Here is a 20,269-nt window from a genome sequence, read left to right on the forward strand (position 1 = left end):
ATGGCAAAATATCCATTTTATTATGGTCGTAGACACTGTTACAATCCATATACTCACCCACAGAATGTTTCCCTTCGTTCCTGAAGAATGTGGAGTAAGGTCCTTTCAAAAACAACTGCATCAATTGTGAAACAGGTAATACTGTGAGAACTTTACGCAACTGACACAAGAAATTAAAAACTGTGGCCTAGACAGCGAAACTTTTTGCATAAAAAATAATTTTAAGACCGGTCTGTCCTTCCCTGATATGTCAGGCTTCACAAACAGAATTCTTGTAACTTGCTTCTGTACTCTGAAAATAATCTCGCTGTAAGTTGAGTTCCCCGAAAATGAATTCCATAACTCATTGGTGAGCGGAAATATACGGAATAAACTAATCTACTAATTTCCATTTAAGTTTGTGATCTGCCTGTAGTTCTACAAACTTAGTACTTTTTATTTCTTGTATTTCCCTTGCCATAAGACTATTTTAATAACTTGTGGGGATCTGTCAGAAGTACTGAACAGTAAGTAGTGAGTGTTGTGAACATTTAATGATAATCTTTTTTCGAATATTTCTCTACCTGCATTTTCAGTAAGGGGGACTGGTACTAATTTTATTACGTTGATTATGTATCTGACAAAAATCTACACCTGAGCTACTACTCTTATACTCGTTTATCTCACAAACGGTTTCAAATTCTTGTCGTTCCAAGTGACGCAGTACATGCTGGTAGCATGATGTTTCAACACGGGCTGTCCAACGTGTTTACAAGTATTGGTGAACCACCAGCGGCCATATAGCAGAGAGCAAAACCAATGGTGGTAAAGAGATACTAACCGGCAGTGACGGTTGTCCAATGTGACGTCTTTTCAAGAAAAACTCGTTTCAAACACAACAGAAATTGCTGTTGTCAGTGTAGTGGACTGACAAGACAGCCAGTCCACAGTGACGGGTAACCGAAAGGCACGCGTTTACTCACGCCGGCTGGCGTTAGGTCTGAAACAGGATACGTAATGAATGCTATAAAGAAAAGTACGTAGCTGCTGGAATACTTAACTTTAATCCATCATTTGTATACAGCGTTCTTGATGATACAAGTGAGACTCTCTCTGGAAATGGTTAATGGCGCCTTGCTAGGTCGTAGCCATGGACTTAGCTGGAGGCTATTCTAACTATCTCTCGGCAAATGAGAGAAAGGCTTCGTCAGTGTACTCGCTAGCAAAGTCGTCGTACAACTGGTGAGAGTGCTAGTACGTCTCTCTAGACCTGCCGTGTGGTGGCGCTCGGTCTACAATTACTGACAGTGGCGACACGCGGGTCCGACATGTACTAATGGACCGCGGCCGATTTAAAGCAACCACCTAGCAAGTGTGGTGTCTGGCGGTGACACCACAGTCAGTAAACGCAGATTAGTCTAAATCCGTTTGCAAGAGAAAATTGCTAAGGCAAACAACTGAACGCACATTAAAGTTGCTTGTCTTCAACGGGCACGGAGCGAGGTACCGAAGTGGTTAGCAGCACAATTGACTCTCATTCGGGAGGACGACAGTTCAGGCCCGCGTCCGGTCATCGAGACTTAGGTTTTCCGTGTTCCTCCTAAATCGCTCCAAGCAAATGCCGGGATGGTTCCTTTGAAAAGTGCACGGCCGATTTCCTTCTCCATCCTTATTCCGAGTTGGTGCTCCGTCTCTAGTTACTTCGATGTCGACGGGACGTTAAACCCTAATCTTCCTTCTTTCCCTATTTAAAGTATGCAAGGCACCGAACGCCGTAAGTAGTCGTTTAACCCTTAAGTGTGTGTGTGTGTGTGTGTGTGTGTGTGTGTGTGTGTGTGTGTGAAGGGTTCGGTTCAGGTTGGAGAGAGTTATCTGATATTTTGGGGATTTTTATACCATTCATATAGTTTACCGTGTACAAGAACCATGATACTCATTTCATCATTATCTGTAACCAAGTGTTGCCTTTTCTTCTATATCTGCATGATAATTGTGGTATAACCGAGACGACGTGTGGCATCCCTGTTTAAGTCTTACATGTACCAGGGCGATAAAATTGGAACCAGTGTCGTGTTGTGAAAATATGGTGAATTGTGAAATATGTATTGTAAATCTATTATTTTGTGCTCGATTTCAGAGCATAATTCAGTAGTTAAAATATTAATCTACTTTGTTCGTGTACGGAAAACTCCTCTCCTGAATTATTAAATGGTTCAAATGGCTCTGAGCACTATGGGACTTAACATCTCAGGTCATCAGTCCCCTAGAACTTAGAACTACTTAAACCTAACTAACCAAAGGACATCACACACATCCATGCCCGAGGCAGCATTCGAACCTGCGATCGTAGTGGTCGCGCGGTTCCATACTGAAGCGCCTAGAACCGCTCGGCCACCAACTGCCGGCCATGAATTATTAAGTAAACACGTTAGAGTTTTTCTAACGGCCATAAGCTATTGCAGATCATTGCTGGATCGTGGCCATAAACCGATAATAGCTTTATATCTATGTAATAATTTTCGGGCTTAGTGCTCAGGAATATTTCTTTTTACGTATTAAATGCTCTGACATCGTCGATTTCGGTTGAAGAAATCTGGTAACAATGAATGTTTTATTAAAGACTTAACTTGAAGACAAATACAGAATAGATAACCGAAGTCGAGATATTTTTCATTCTGGATGCTCAAACAATAAAAATTATTTCATTACAATAATTTTTTATCACGTGAGTTTTTGTACTGGCAATCCCCCTAGATAGTGTATATTGTATGTCGGGCAAACCTAAATAATTTCATACTGTTGACGCCATATACGCGAGGCTTTACCGGGCATATTGGTTAACAACATTTCAGAATCTTTTCTCACGTAATGTCATCTTTAACAATGACAAACGCAAGACAATTTTCTGTGCTTTGTCGTTGTACTTATTTCAATTGTTCTCACACGCCTAGCGGCAGCGGCGAGCGTTTATGTAAATAATTGCAGGCAATTCCGGTAGCTTAACTACCGATCAAGTAAGATCAATACCATCATTCATTCTTAAACACTATTATATATACATACATACATATATATACAGTAAGAGAGGGAGGGTCACTATAGACGGCACACGTGTAGACAGCGCAGAACATATACGTTACTGATTTGACAAAGAGTCAGATGTCCTATGGCACCTCTGCTGACCTGCTAAATCGACCTATCTTAATCCAATATAGAAAGGCAGTTTGGAGCAGCGGGTGAAATGTAGCAGTAAACATCCCCGCCGTTTTGTATCTCTACGGGATCTAATTACCAGTGAGCGGCTACCAACTGGATATGGCTAAAAAATGGTTCAAATGGCTCTGAGCACTATGGGACTTAACTTCTAAGGTCATCACTCCCCTAGAACTTAGAACTACTTAAACCTAACTAACCTAAGGACATCACACACATCCATCCCCGAGGCAGGATTCGAACCTGCGACCGTAGCGGTCGCACGGTTCCAGACTGTAGCGCCTAGAACCGCTCGGCCAATCCGGCCGGCCTGAATATGGCATACCTGAAGAAATTGTGGAGTCTCTTCCTCGAAAAATTGCGGACATTATCGAAGACAGAAGCCGCATTTCACGGTATTAGCGAGATGTCTGCTTGTGATGGATTATGTTTTGTCTTTTGTGCTTAGTAAAGTTTTTGCATTACGTCCAGTAACTCGTTGTTGTTTACATTTACAAGTTGTAGAGGTCAAATAACGAGGAAGGTGTAGATAACAGGCCTTCGGAATTTCTATAATCTTTGGGGGAATTAACACCCAAACACCTATTCACACTTTCGCAAAAACATCATCCACACAATCTCTGAGATAGGTAGGACAGATAAGTACGAGAACTGTAGCAGAGTCAGCTTAATATCTCAGGCATTCAGGCTGTTGCCAAGAATAATTTACTGAAGGAAAAATAAAACTCATATTTGGCAGATGATGAACACACTGTCTTTAGAAGAGGTTAAGGCCCAGAGAGGCGTTTGGCAAGATACGTTGTCGTAAAAGCGATCGACAATGTAAAATAATGCAAGATGCTGGATCGTCTCAGGAAAATGTGTCTCAGCTATAGCAAAAGCCGGGTGATCTACAATGAAGCGCCAAATCAACTGGTACAGGCATGCGTATTAAAATACACTCCTGGAAATGGAAAAAAGAACACATTGACACCGGTGTATCAGACCCACCATACTTGCTCCGGACACTGCGAGAGGGCTGTACAAGCAATGATCACACGCACGGCACAGCGGACACACCAGGAACCGCGGTGTTGGCCGTCGAATGGCGCTAGCTGCGCAGCATTTGTGCACCGCCGCCGTCAGTGTCAGCCAGTTTGCCGTGGCATACGGAGCTCCATCGCAGTTTTTAACACTGGTAGCATGCCGCGACAGCGTGGACGTGAACCGTATGTGCAGTTGACGGACTTTGAGCGAGGGCGTATAGTGGGCATGCGGGAGGCCGGGTGGACGTACCGCCGAATTGCTCAACACGTGGGGCGTGAGGTCTCCACAGTACATCGATGTTGTCGCCAGTGGTCGGCGGAAGGTGCACGTGCCCGTCGACCTGGGACCGGACCGCAGCGACGCACGGATGCACGCCAAGACCGTAGGATCCTACGCAGTGCCGTAGGGGACCGCACCGCCACTTCCCAGCAAATTAGGGACACTGTTGCTCCTGGGGTATCGGCGAGGACCATTCGCAACCGTCTCCATGAAGCTGGGCTACGGTCCCGCACACCGTTAGGCCGTCTTCCGCTCACGCCCCAACATCGTGCAGCCCGCCTCCAGTGGTGTCGCGACAGGCGTGAATGGAGGGACGAATGGAGACGTGTCGTCTTCAGCGATGAGAGTCGCTTCTGCCTTGGTGCCAATGATGGTCGTATGCGTGTTTGGCGCCGTGCAGGTGAGCGCCACAATCAGGACTGCATACGACCGAGGCACACAGGGCCAACACCCGGCATCATGGTGTGGGGAGCGATCTCCTACACTGGCCGTACACCACTGGTGATCGTCGAGGGGACACTGAATAGTGCACGGTACATCCAAACCGTCATCGAACCCATCGTTCTACCATTCCTAGACCGGCAAGGGAACTTGCTGTTCCAACAGGACAATGCACGTCCGCATGTATCCCGTGCCACCCAACGTGCTCTAGAAGGTGTAAGTCAACTACCCTGGCCAGCAAGATCTCCGGATCTGTCCCCCATTGAGCATGTTTGGGACTGGATGAAGCGTCGTCTCACGCGGTCTGCACGTCCAGCACGAACGCTGGTCCAACTGAGGCGCCAGGTGGAAATGGCATGGCAAGCCGTTCCACAGGACTACATCCAGCATCTCTACGATCGTCTCCATGGGAGAATAGCAGCCTGCATTGCTGCGAAAGGTGGATATACACTGTACTAGTGCCGACATTGTGCATGCTCTGTTGCCTGTGTCTATGTGCCTGTGGTTCTGTCAGTGTGATCATGTGATGTATCTGACCCCAGGAATGTGTCAATAAAGTTTCCCCTTCCTGGGACAATGAATTCACGGTGTTCTTATTTCAGTTTCCAGGAGTGTACAAAGGTATGTGAACAGGCAGAATAGGGCGCTGGGGTCGGCAACGCCTGTATAAGACAACAAGTGTCTGGCGTAGCTATTAGATCGGCCACTGCTGCTACAATGGCAGGTTATCAAGATTTAAGTGAGTTTGAATGTGGTGCTATGGTCGGCGCACGAGCGATGGGACACAGCTTCTTCGAGGTAGCGATGAAGTGCGGATTTTCGCGCACAATCATTTCATGAATGTACCGTGAATATCAGGAATCCGGTAAAACATCAAATCTCAGACATCGCTGCGGCCGGAGAAAGATCCTGTAAGAACGGGACCAACGATGACTGAAGAGAATAGTTCAGCAAGACAGAAGTGCAACCCTCCTGCAAACTGCTGCAGATTTCAATGCTGGGTCATCAACAAGTATCAGCGTGCGAGCCATTCAACGAAACATCATCGATATGTGGTTTCGGAGCCGAAGGCCCACTCGTGTACCCTTGATGACTGCACGACACAACGCTTTACGCCTCGCCTGCGCCCGTGCACACCGACATCGGACTGTCGATGACTGGAAACATGCTGACCGGTCGGACGGGTCTCGTTTAAAATTGTATCGAGTGGATGGAAGTGTACGAGTGTGGAGATAACCTCATGAATCTGTGGGCACTGCACGTCACCAGGGGACTGTTCAGTCTGGTGGAGGCTCTGTAATGGTGTGAGGCGTGTGTAGATGGAGTGATTTGGGACCCCTGATACATCTAGATCCCACTCTGACACGTGACACGTACGTAAGCATCTTATCTGATCACCTGCATCCATTCACGTCCATTGTGCATTCCGACGGACTTGGACAATTCCAGCAGGACAATGCTAAACCCCACACGTCCAGAATTGCTACAGAGTGGCTCCATGAACATTCTTCTGAGTTTAAACACTTCATCTGGCCATCAACACTCTCCCCCCCCCCCCCTCTCACTCCCTCCCAGAGATGAGCATTATTGAGCATATTTGGGATGCGTAACAACGTGCTGTTCAGAACAGATCTCCACTCCCTCGTACTCTTAAGGATTTATGGACAGTCCTGCAGGATTCATGATGTCAGTTCTCTCCAGCAGTACTTCAGACATTAGTCGAGTCCATGCCAAGTCGTGTTGCGGCACTTCTGTGTGATCTCCGGGGCCCTCTGACTGAAAACGCTAATCTCATCTTGAGCCTAGAGTGTTTCATCAAAATCGTTGCGGAAAAATAGATTTCGTAATTTAAAGTTTTGTAAATGCAAAAATATGTTTGCTTTTTTTTCATGACTAAACTGCTGAACGATTTTCATGAAAACTGGTATGGTGATAGCTTGAACACTGAGAAAGAACATAGATTATTTTAGAAAGTATGTAGTGCTAGATATTTATTGATGTTGTTGTTGTGGTCTCAGTCCAGAGACTGGTTTGATGAAGCTCTCCATGCTACTCTATCCTGTGCAAGCTTCCTCATGTCCCATATTTATTGATATAAAGAATTTAAAGCGAATCAAGACATGTCAGAGAATATTTGCTGAACAGTTTGGTGACCATCATATACTATCTACGTGCTGTATACAAAAGTCACTGAACAAGACAGACAACAGCGGACGGTGTCGAACTTTCACGGTATGGGACGGCCCTCATTATCGGAAGGAAGTGACTGACATGAAACAACTGTTGTTGGCCTCTCCTGCAAAGTCTGTTCGACGTTTGTCTCAGGAGTGTGGAATGTCACGGAGCACGTGTCACACGGCTGCGAAGAAATCCGGCATTTATCCATACAGGTTTACAGTTGTTCAAGTCTGAAAGTCAGTGGCAAAGACAAATGCATTATATTTTGCACTGGTTTTAGCGGTTAACTGCTCACAGGTCAGGAATATCGCAGTACACATGGTTCAGTGTTGATCGGTGGTTCAACCTCTGTGGCTCCGTAAACTCTCAGTATACACGGCTCCATTAAGTTTCGGGAATGCAGCCGCATGAATTCTGCTTCTTCTTCTAATATTTCGGCTGTATACCTTTCAGCCATCTTCAGAGAGAGCCGTACGACTGACGCTCCAGCGGTCGCTCCATCCTTTTAAACTCGCGGACCGCGCCACTGCGCATGCGGCCACAGATAAACAAGGCGCCAGTGATGTTAATCAGCGGCAAAGACGTACAATGTGCATGAGTTACGTCTTCGCCGGTGGACGAAAAATCACTTTTACTTTATGTTTAGTGAGGATCCGTCCTATTTTGGATGAAAGGCTTCCCACATACGGCAGGAAAGCCACGGATTTAAATGTTTCCTCGTCATCTTCCGTAAGGAATGCAGAAATCCATGGCTTTCCTGCCGTATGTGGGAAGCCTTTCATCCAAAATAGGACGGATCCTCACTAAACATAAAGTAAAAGTGATTTTTCGTCCACCGGCGAAGACGGCAGCACTCCTGGGTTCCGTTAAAATTGACTTACTACTCCGCAAGCCTGGAGTTTACAAGATACCATGTGAATGTGGCCTTTCATATATCGGACAAACGAATCGTACAGTCCAAGAGAGGTGTACGGAACATCGCAGGTACACTCGGCTCTTACAACCCAGTAAATCGGCTGTGGCAAAGCATTGTATTGATTCTGGTCACTCTATGGTATATGAAAATGTCGAAATTCTGACTTCTATCTTTCTGGGACTCCGTAGTAAAAGAGGCCATTGAAATCCGCTTGACGAAGAATTTAATTAATAGAGACAGCGGTTTCACATTAGATAAATCATGGAAGCCGGCACTTTCAATATTGAACTTACAAAGACGTCGCTACAGTTCAGCTCCCAGTAATACATCGACCTCCCAGCATGGATCGAATGCGCAGCCACAGACGTAACTCACGCACATTGTACGTCTTTGCCGCCGATTAACATCACTGTCGCCTTGATTATCTGTGGCCGCATGCGCAGTGGCGCGGTCCGCGAGTTTAAAAGGATGGAGCGAGTGCTGGAGCGTCAGTCGTACGGCTCTCTCTGAAGATGGCTGAAAGGTATACAGCCGAAACATTAGAAGAAGAAGCAGCAGAATTCATGCGGCTGCATTCCCGAAACTTAATGGAGCAGTCTTTGCGCCGCGAAAACCTGAAGATTCACATCTCAGTATACACGTTTGTAGTGTTTTGAAAATCCACGTGCACTGGTCGAGCAACTCCTACATTCACGAAAGACAGACCTCTTCGTCACAGCGTCGCGTCATGGTACCAGTTTTTTCGAGACTACTGTGACCAGTGGAGTTTACATCGAAGTTTTTCGGGAATTGGTGAAACAGTTGGACGACGAAGGACTTACCCTCGCCTGCTACCAACAGGATCGCGCCACATGCGTCTCGAGTGACCATGGCTGAGGTCAAATAATTTTTCCCCGGCCCAGCGATTTCGAAAGGACTATGCCTCACAAGGTCACCTGATTTAACACCACCTGACTTTTTCCTCTAGGGTGGACCAAAAGGCAATGTCTACGCGAACCAACCACACAACTTGGAAGATTTGCGAGAGAACATCATCCGTGAAATCCAGAGTATCTGGAGCGTTGTGTTCAACTGTGTTTACGGGTCGAGGGCGGTCACTTCCGGCACCTTTTGTGATTCACTTTCATTTCCCCTTGAACAAGGTACAGCATGTTCATTTTATTTCCTGTTCTTCATACAAAGCCTTTAAGTGGCAAATGTTTGTTTGTGGTGCCACTTTCGAGGGGGACACCCTTTACAATCAGCAGCGTTTTTAATCCATACTTCCGTACTAGAGTACAATAATAGCGAAAGTAATTCTGTCATGTTTTCACAACTAAATCGTTGCCCCAGTTTTGATGAAATTTGATACAAGTTAGTTTGGACCATGAGGACGAACATAGTCTACTTTAGAAAGTAAAAACAAAAGTCAACACCCAAAAGCGTGAAGTAGGGGACGGCACACATTTTTTTACATCAATGAACATAAACTATATTAAAAAATTATTAAATTTGTTGTATGATATACAGGGTGTTACAAAAAGGTACGGCCAAACTTTCAGGAAACATTCCTCACACACAAAGAAAGAAAATATGTTATGTGGACATGTGTCCGGAAACGCTTACTTTCCATGTAGGAGCTCATTTTATTACTTCTCTTCAAATAACATTAATCATGGAATGGAAACACACAGCAACAGAACGTACCAGCGTGACTTCACTTTGTTACAGGAAATGTTCAAAATGTCCTCCGTTAGCGGGGATACATGCATCCACCCTCCATCGCATGGAATACCTGATGCGCTGATGCATCCCTGGAGAATGGCGTATTGTATCACAGCCGTCCACAATACGAGCACAAAGAGTCTCTACATTTGGTACCGTGGTTGCGTAGACAAGAGCTTTCAAATACCCCCATAAATAAAAGTCAAGAGGGTTGAGGTCAGGAGAGCGTGGAGGCCATGGAATTGGTCCGCCTCTCCCAATCCATCGGTCACCGAATCTGTTGTTAAGAAGCGTACGAACACTTCGACTGAAATGTGCAGCAGCTCCACGGTGCATGAACCACATGTTGTGTCGTACTTGTAAAGGCACATGTTCTAGCAGCACAGGTAGAGTATCCCGTATGAAATCATGATAACGTGCTCCATTGAGCGTAGGTGGAAGAACATGGGGCCCAATCAAGACATCACCAACAACGCCTGCCCAAACGTTAACAGAAAATCTGTGTTGATGACGTGATTGCACAATTGCGTGCGGATTCTCGTCAGCCCACACATGTTGATTGTGAAAACTTACTATTTGATCACGTTGGAATGAAGCCTCATCCGTAAAGAGAACATTTGCACTGAAATGAGGAGTGACACATTGTTGGATGAACCATTCGCAGAAGTGTACCCGTGGAGGCCAATCAGCTGGTGATAGTGCCTGCACACGCTGTACATGGTACGGAAACAACTGGTTCTCCCGTAGCACTCTCTATACACTGACGTGGTCAACGTTACCTTGTACAGCAGCAACTTCTCTGACGCTGACATTAGGGTTATCGTCAACTGCACGAAGAACTGCCTCGTCCATTGCAGGTGTCCTCGTCGTTCTAGGTCTTCCCCAGTCTCGAGTCATAGGCTGGAATGTTCCGTGCTCCCTAAGACGCCGATCAATTGCTTCGAACGTTTTCTTGTCGGGACACCGTAGTTCTGAAAATCAGTCTCGATACAAACCTACTGCGCCACGGCTATTGCCCCGTGCTAATCCATAAATCAAATGGGCATCTGCCAACTCCTCATTTGTAAAATAACCTGTCGATGCTACGTACTGATGTGCTTGATGCTAGTACTGTAGAGCAATGAGTCGCATGTCAACACAAGCACCGAAGTCAACATTACCTTCCTTCAACTGGGCCAACTGGCGGTGAATCGAGGAAGTACAGTACATACTGACGAAACTAAAGTGAGCTCTAACATGGAAATTAAGCGTTTCCGGACACATGTCCACATAACATCTTTTCTTTATTTGTGCGTGATGAATGTTTCCTGAAAGTCTGGCCGTACCTTTTTGTAACACCCTGTCTAGTTGCTTCTACAGCACGATACACAGATGCGCACTTCTGCCCACGTCCCACCGCCTGTACCATTCCACAGGAAAAATGTGTGCTTGCCACGACGTCATATGTCGGGGGATTTGGGCGGCGGCGAGAGGGGGGTGGGGGGAGGGGGGGTTAAGGCGGGCGCAAATCAGGAGCTAAGCTTTCCCAAACAGGCTGACGTTAGTGCACGTACAGTAGCTCAGTTACTCACTGTTACTCATCATAACAAAGCTACTGGTGTGCGTGCGAAGCTACAGGTAAATAAGAAGTACAAGAACCAAGAGGGGAGAAATAAGAACAGAGGAGCAGGAACTAAGTGCTTGGATTAGGAAAGACACATAGACACAACTGTAGTTCTTTCGCTTCCTGTTGTATTTGGCAGAAGAGCCAACACCGTGTTACTAGAGGAGGCCGAAATGCACGCGTTTTAGCTCGCGCAGGCTGGCGTGAGGAGGGAAGAACTATACTGACGTGAGGTCTGGAACATGACAAGAAATGAGAATGCAGAAAGCGGACTAAGTAGTTTGATACTTAACTTTAACCATTAATGATGAACGTCGCTCTTGACGGTACATGAGTCACAATATTATCTGTTCAGAAGACATAGTAACTGAATATGGCGCCTTGCTAGGTCGTAGCAAATGACGTAGCTGAAGGTTATGCTAAATTGTCGTCTCTGCAAGTGAGAGCGTATTTAGTCAGTGGACCATCGTTAGCAAAGTCGGCTGTACAACTGGCGAGTGCTAGGGAGTCTCTCTAGACCTGCCGTGTGGCGGCGCTCGGTCTGCAATCACTGATAGTGGCGACACGCGGGTCCGACGTATACTAACGGACAGCGGCCGATTTAAAGGCTACCACCTAGCAAGTGTGGTGTCTGGCGGTGACACCACACTTCCTACTGTTCAATCGATACATCAAGAAAAGAGTGATGCAAACATAGGAAATTTCGGGAGTGGGATTAAAATTGAGAGAAAATGATGTCAATGGTGTGTTTCACTGATGACATTGCTATGCTGACTAAATGTAAGGAACAATTACAAGAGCCGCTGAAAGAATTGAATAGTCTAACGACAAACTACTGTGGACCCAAAACTAAACCAAAACAAGACGATAGTAATGAGTAGTTGCAGAACTGAAATTTGCGATAAATGCAACATTATAACTGTTGATCACGAAGAAGACGATGTGAAGAAACTGTGTTACCGTCGAAGCAAAACGACACACGACAGACGATAGAAAGAGCTGATAAAAAAAGGCCGATTAACACAGGCCATTCCTGGCCAAACGAAGTCTAGTATCAAATATCAAGCTTAATTTGAGGAAGATATATCCCAGAATGTACGTTTGGAATTTAGCATTGTATCGTAGCGAATCTTGGATTGTAGGAAAACGCGAAAAGAAGAGGTTCGAAATGTGTGAAGAGTGGTGCTACAGAAGAATGTTGAAAATTAAGTGGACTTGTATGGTAAAAAATGAGGAGGTTCTCTGCAGAGTCGGCGAGGAGAAGAAGATACAGAAGTTTTTGACAATAAAAAGGGACAGGAAGATAAGACGTGTGTTACGACGTCAATAAATAACTTCCATTGTACTTGAGGGAGCTGTATAGGGTAAAAACCGAAGATGAAGACAAATACTGGAATATATCTACATCTACATCTACATCTACGTGATTGCTCTGCTATTCACAATAAAGCGCCTGGCAGAGGGTTCAATGAACCACCTTAAAGCTGTTTCTCTACCGTTCCACTCTCGAACGGCGCGCGGGAAAAACGAGCAATTAAATTTTTCTGTGCGAGCCCTGATTTCTCTCGTTTTATCGGGATGATCATTTCGCCCTATGTAGGTGGGTGCCAACAGAATTTTTTGGCAATAGGAGGAAAAAACTGGTGATTGAAATTTCATGAGAAGATCCCGACGCAACGAAAATGAGTGCCACTCCAATTCACATATCATGTCTGTGGCACTATCTCCCCTATTTCGCGATAATACAAAACGAGCTGCCCTTCTTTGAACTTTTTCTATGTCATCCGTCAGTCCCACCTGATGCGGATCCCACACCGCACACCAGTACTCCAGAATAGGGCGGACAAGCGCGGTGTAAGCAGTCTCTTTAGTAGACCTATTGCACCTTCTAAGTGTTCTGCCAATTCTGCCAATGAGTTGCAGTCTGTGGTTTGCTCTATCCATAACATTATCTATGTGATCGTTCCAATTTAGATTATTCGTAATTGTAATCCCAAGTATTTAGTTGAAATTGCAGCCTTCAGATTTGTGTGACTTATTGTGCAATCGAAATTTAGCGGATTTCTTTCAGTACTCATGTGAATAACTTCACACTTTTCTTCATTCAGGGTCAACTGCCACTTCTCGCGCCATACAGGTATCTTATGTAAATCATTTTGCAATTAGTTTTGCTCATCTGACGATTTTACAAGACGGTAAATGACAGCTTCATTGGCAAACAATCTAAGACAGCTACTAAGATTGTCTCCTACGTCGTTAATATATATCAACAACAACACTTCCTTGAGGAGCACCGGATATTACTCGTATTTTATTCGATGACTTTCCGTCTATTACTCATAACTGACCTGTCTGACAGGAAATCACGAATCCAGTCGCACTACTGAGGCTATATTCTATAGGCACGCAGTTTGGTTAGAAGACGCTTGTGAGGAACGGTGTCGAAAGCCTTCTGGAAATGTAAAAATATGGAATCAATTTGACATCCCCTGTCGATAGCACTCATTACTTCACGAGTATAAAGAGCTAGTTGTGGTTCACAAGAACGATATTTTCTGAATCCATGCTAGGTGTCAATAAATCGTTTTCCTCGAAGTACTTCTTTATGTTCGAACACTGTATATGTTCCAAAATGCTACTGCAAATCAACGTTAGTGATATGGGCCTGTGCCGCAGGGGAGTGTCATAGGACCGTTGCTATTCCCAGTATACATAAATGACCTGGTGGATGAAATCGGAAGTTCACTGAGGCTTTTTGCAGATGATGCTGTGGTGTATCGAGAGGTTGTAACAATGGAAAATTGTACTGAAATGCAGGAGGATCTGCAGCGAATTGACGCATGGTGCAGGGAATGGCAATTGAATCTCAATGTAGACAAGTGTAATGTGCTGCGAATACACAGAAAGATAGGTCCTTTATCATTTAGCTACAATATAGCAGGTCAGCAACTGGAAGCAGTTAATTCCATAAATTATCTGGGAGTACGCATTAGGAGTGATTTAAAATGGAATGATCATATAATGTTGATCGTCGGTAAAGCAGATGCCAGACTGAGATTCATTGGAAGAATCCTAAGGAAATGCAATCCGAAAACAAAGGAAGTAGGTTACAGTACGCTTGTTCGCCCACTGCTTGTATACTGCTCAGCAGTGTGGGATCCGTACCAGATAGGGTTGATAGAAGATATAGAGAAGATCCAACGGAGAGCAGCGCGCTTCGTTACAGGATCATTTAGTAATCGCGAAAGCGTTACGGAGATGATAGATAAACTCCAGTGGAAGACTCTGCAGGAGAGACGCTCAGTAGCTCGGTACGGGCTTTTGTCAAAGTTTCGAGAACATACCTCCACCGAAGAGTCAAGCAGTATATTGCTCCCTCCTACGTATATCTCGCGAAGAGACCATGAGGATAAAATCAGAGAGATTAGAGCCCACGCAGAGGCATACCGACAATCCTTCTTTCCACGAACAATACGAGACTGGAATAGAAGGGAGAACCGATAGAGGTACTCAAGGTACCCTCCGCCACATACCGTCAGGTGGCTTGCGGAGTATGGATGTAGATGTAGATGTAAATCAGCGGATTACTTCTTCTTTCCTTTTTGGGTATTGGTGTGACTTGAGCAGTTTTGCAGTCCATAGGTACGGATCTATGAATGAGGGAGCGGTTTTATATACACTCCTGGAAATTGAAATAAGAACACCGTGAATTCATTGTCCCGTGAAGGGGAAACTTTATTGACACATTCCTGGGGTCAGATACATCACATGATCACACTGACAGAACCACAGGCACATAGACACAGGCAACAGAGCATGCACAATGTCGGCACTAGTACAGTGTATATCCACCTTTCGCAGCAATGCAGGCTGCTATTCTCCCATGGAGACGATCGTAGAGATGCTGGATGTAGTCCTGTGGAACGGCTTGCCATGCCATTTCCACCTGGCGCCTCAGTTGGACCAGCGTTCGTGCTGGACGTGCAGACCGCGTGAGACGACGCTTCATCCAGTCCCAAACATGCTCAATGGGGGACAGATCCGGAGATCTTGCTGGCCAGGGTAGTTGACTTACACCTTCTAGAGCACGTTGGGTGGCACGGGATACATGCGGACGTGCATTGTCCTGTTGGAACAGCAAGTTCCCTTGCCGGTCTAGGAATGGTAGAACGATGGGTTCGATGACGGTTTGGATGTACCGTGCACTATTCAGTGTCCCCTCGACGATCACCAGTGGTGTACGGCCAGTGTAGGAGATCGCTCCCCACACCATGATGCCGGGTGTTGGCCCTGTGTGCCTCGGTCGTATGCAGTCCTGATTGTGGCGCTCACCTGCACGGCGCCAAACACGCATACGACCATCATTGGCACCAAGGCAGAAGCGACTCTCATCGCTGAAGACGACACGTCTCCATTCGTCCCTCCATTCACGCCTGTCGCGACACCACTGGAGGCGGGTTGCACGATGTTGGGGCGTGAGCGGAAGACGGCCTAACGGTGTGCGGGACCGTAGCCCAGCTTCATGGAGACGGTTGCGAATGGTCCTCGCCGATACCCCAGGAGCAACAGTGTCCCTAATTTGCTGGGAAGTGGCGGTGCGGTCCTCTACGGCACTGCGTAGGATCCTACGGTCTTGGCGTGCATCCGTGCGTCGCTGCGGTCCGGTCCCAGGTCGACGGGCACGTGCACCTTCCGTCGACCACTGGCGACAACATCGATGTACTGTGGAGACCTCACGCCCCACGTGTTGAGCAATTCGGCGGTACGTCCACCCGGCCTCCCGCATGCCCACTATACGCCCTCGCTCAAAGTCCGTCAACTGCACATACGGTTCGCGTCCACGCTGTAGCGGCATGCTACCAGTGTTAAAAACTGCGATGGAGCTCCGTATGCCACGGCAAACTGGCTGACACTGACGGCGGCGGTGCACAAATGCTGCGCAGCTAGCGCCATTCGACGGCCAACACCGCGGTTCCTGGTGTGTCCGCTGTGCCGTGCGTGTGATCATTGCTTGTACAGCCCTCTCGCAGTGTCCGGAGCAAGTATGGTGGGTCTGACACACCGGTGTCAATGTGTTCTTTTTTCCATTTCCATGAGTGTATTTGATAGATACGGAGCTATTGTATCAGCATGCTGTGAAAGTAACCTGACAGGTATAAAATCTGCACTGGAGGCCTTGCCTTCATTAAGCGGATAATTGAGGACGTAGGTTGCAAGTGCTATTGTGAGATGAAGAGGTTGGCACAGGAGAGAAATTCCTGGCGGGTCCCATCAAACGAGTCAGAAGACCGATGACTCACGAAAGCTGCAGTGCGTGGTACTCACGGTAGTAGCTGGAGAAGGCGCCGACGGACGAGTTGGTGTAGTTCTGTATGGCCGCGTCGCTCAGCTGCGGCCCGTCAGACCGCATGTACAGCAGCCGGGCCATGTTCAGCGTCTGGAACAGCCGAACCACTCAGCAGACACTCTCACCGGCACATGGCTAACAGAGCGTGATAATGAATGTCGCGGCAGTGTGCTATCGGCGTCGCTGCTCACAGTTGTCTTTATGCTTCGTTCAGTTTCAGTTATAGATTGTTGTTGTTGTGGTCTTCAGTCCTGAGACTGATTTGATGCAGCTCTCCATGCTACTCTATCCTCTGCAAGCTTTTTCGTCTCCCAGTACCTACTGCAGCCTACATCCTTCTGAATCTGCTTAGTGTATTCATCTCTTGGTCTCCCTCTACGATTTTTCCCCTCTACGCTTCCCTCCAATACTAAATTGGTGATCCCTTGATGCCCCAGAACATGTCCTACCAACCGATCCCTTCTTCTAGTCACATTGTGCCACAAACGTATCTTCTCCCCAATCCTATTCAATACCTCCTCATTAGTTATGTGATCTACCCATCTAATGTTCAGCATTCTTCTGCAGCACCACAGTTCGAAAGCTTCTATTCTCTTCTTGTCCAAACTATTTATCGTCCACGTTTCACTTCCATACATGGCTACGCTCCATACAAATACTTTCAGGAACGACTTCCTGACACTTAAATCTATACTCGATGTTAACAAATTTCTCTTCTTCAGAAACGCTTTCCTTGCCATTGCCAGTCTACATTTTATATCCTTTCTACTTCGACCATCATCAGTTATTTTGCTCCCCAAATAGCAAAACTCCTTTTCTACTTTAAGTGTCTCATTTCCTTATTTAATTCCCTCAGCATCACCCGACTTAATTCGACTACATTCCATTATCCTCATTATGCTTTTGTTGATGTTCATCTTATATCCTCCTTTCAAGACACTGTCCATTCCGTTCAACTGCTCTTCCAAGTCGTTTGCTGTCTCTGACAGAATTACAATGTCATCGGCAAACCTCAAAGTTTTTATTCCTTCTCCATAGACTTTAATACCTACTCCGAATTTTTCTTTTGTTTCCTTTACTGCTTGCTCAATATACAGATTGAATAGCATCGGGGAGAGGCTACAACCCTGCCTCACTCCCTTCCCAACCACTGCTTCCCTTTCATGTCCCTCGACTCTTATAACTGCCATCTGGTTTCTGTACAAATTGTAAATAGCCTTTCGCTCCCTGTATTTTACCCCTGCCACCTTCAGAATTTGAAAGAACTGCCCACTCTTTTTATACCAGAGGAAATTTACTAATTGCACCCAAAATTGACGTGCCACAGGTATTAAGAAGAGCTTACTTTAAATAAAATCGATTTTGCAAAATGGTTCATCAGACAAGACTATATCCTCTACATCTATTGTGTTTGTTATAATTCTTAGTTATCTGTATCACTAAAGGTCTAGACTCGTCATCCTGTCTCAGTTGCAGGTGGCGTATATAATGTATTCTAGCGGAAATAAGTTCATTTTCAGTATTAATGTAATAGACCGTCATAATTTACCCATTAGAAAGTATAATCTTTCGTTAAAGCTTTAATGCAATAAGTCAGGTACTAATATAAGAAACTGTGTACGTGTGTTGAGGCAGATATCTCAGGCACAGTAGTTAGTCGTGAGTCGTTAGGCCGCGTCACAATCCTGTTCAGATTTCTTTGCTATTCGAAGTTTCGGCCGATCGCTGGAATCTTCGGGATTCAACAGGTTTCTCTGCGTGGCGGAGCCTGCTTATCTTATCCATTATGCATCCCCCCTCCCCCACCCCCCACCCAATCATGCAGCAGATAATATAAGAACTGTATTTTTCATTTTTCTCCTTCAATAGAGCTTACTTTTGCACTTACAGGAAGGTTATTTAACGAAAATCACTTTCTCAATTTACGTTCTTAGTAGCTTAACGTCCGCTGCTTCGTTCGCGTAGCTTATGTGACCTACAGAGATTTTTTTGTTTCTATTTAATCGAATTTTTATATTTTTCACAAAATGCAACACATTATAAGCTTTTCACGCTAATTAAGGCTTTTCACGCTAAGCATGGTCTTCTTCGAATATATTTCTGACCAAAAAGCCATTCTGGTAGCTGGAGACCAAAGTATTTGTTCATCATGCCTTTTGCGTTCTTGTGGGGATATTTCCATTGCAACTGTCATGCCCCTTGCAGATATTTCTTTATATCTAACCGAGAAATGAAATGCCAGTTTTCATAAATTTAGCTGTAAATTTTTTTACATGCAATGACATATTTTCTTAAAAATTCTCAACCCCTATTGCACTTCCTTAGGTGTTGAATTTCCAGAAACATTGAAACACATATTTATTTGTTTCTAACCGAGAAGTCAAATACCAGTTGCCATACATGTATCCTTAAAAAATCCTTTAGCAGTTGTTTAGTAATTATTTTCAAAAACAATTCACCTATTGCAATGAGATCTAATTGTAGAACATCAGCGGCATACTCGCCTTCTGCAGCCTTGTAAGTCTGCCATCGCCGAACACTGTATTTCCACTGGTTATGCCTTGAATGACAATGAGACAAAAACCGTGGCCCATACGTCTAATTTTTGGAGTTCTATTATTAATGAATCCATGGAAATACCGCTGTCTGACAATGAGTCTCATATTAATGGTGACGGCGGTTTCGAGTTGAATTCGGCTTGGAATCAAGTCCGTAGAGAAACTTCGTGTCCTCCGTAGCCGGCGTAGTTCTGTGATGGAACCGCGGGAAGACAATCGAATTGATATCGATGCGGCGAGTTTCCACAACGCCAAGTGAATCCAGCACGCAAGTGCCGGAGGGGTCCTAAATACCGGAGCTCAGGGAGTTTTCGCTAATATCACATGAAGATGGCCAGCAGACTCTACGCCGAAATATTGTGGCAGGAAGTTGCAAATACCTGGCAGTTCGCCCGAAATTTTGTGGAACAATATGAACGCCAGGAAAGTTTTAAATCTCACATAATGTTTGGTATTCCATAAAGCGATAGTTGATAGGCCGAGTTTTCTTCGCGGAAATCGTTACCTGGACATGCACGAGCAGATAGTTCCTGCTAACACACATGGAAGAGCTACAGCCGACCACAATCTTCCAAATGGTTCAAATGGCTCTGAGCACTATGGGACTTAACTTCTGAGGTCACCAGTCCCCTACAACTTAGAACTACTTAAACCTAACTAACCTAAGGACATCACACACATCCATGCCCGAGGCAGGATTCGAACCTGCGACACGTAGCGGTCGCGCGGTTCCAGACTGTAGCGCCTAAAACCGCTCGGCCACCCCGGCCGGCCCATTATCTTCCAGCATGATGATGCTACAGGATGACATGTGGATGGGTCATGAAGGTCCGGTCACATGACACCACCCGCTGTCCAAGTTTCACGCCATTGGACTTCTTTTTATGGGGTTGCGTCAAGCGTGGCGTGTTCGTAATACCTTTTTGCACGAATGAATGCCGCAATCATAACTGTTGATTCTGTAACACTGACCCGCACACCGACTGTATTCGTGTTCTACGAGTGACAATTGGGACGAACACTGG

The 20,269-nt window shown here is 45.7% G+C and overlaps 1 protein-coding gene across 1 annotated transcript in view; it reads right to left on the reverse strand.

Moving 5' to 3' along the window:
* The window catches only part of LOC126150768 (uncharacterized), a 204,676-nt gene that overhangs the window by 78,195 nt on the left and 106,212 nt on the right, over nucleotides 1-20,269 (reverse strand). The window contains exon 4 of the mRNA XM_049915897.1: nucleotides 16,665-16,776. Coding sequence (XP_049771854.1) covers nucleotides 16,665-16,776 — 112 coding nt within the window. The remainder of the gene's footprint in view (nucleotides 1-16,664; nucleotides 16,777-20,269) is intronic.

Source organism: Schistocerca cancellata, chromosome 2 (genome assembly GCF_023864275.1).
Source record: "Schistocerca cancellata isolate TAMUIC-IGC-003103 chromosome 2, iqSchCanc2.1, whole genome shotgun sequence".
NCBI lineage: Eukaryota > Metazoa > Arthropoda > Insecta > Orthoptera > Acrididae > Schistocerca > Schistocerca cancellata.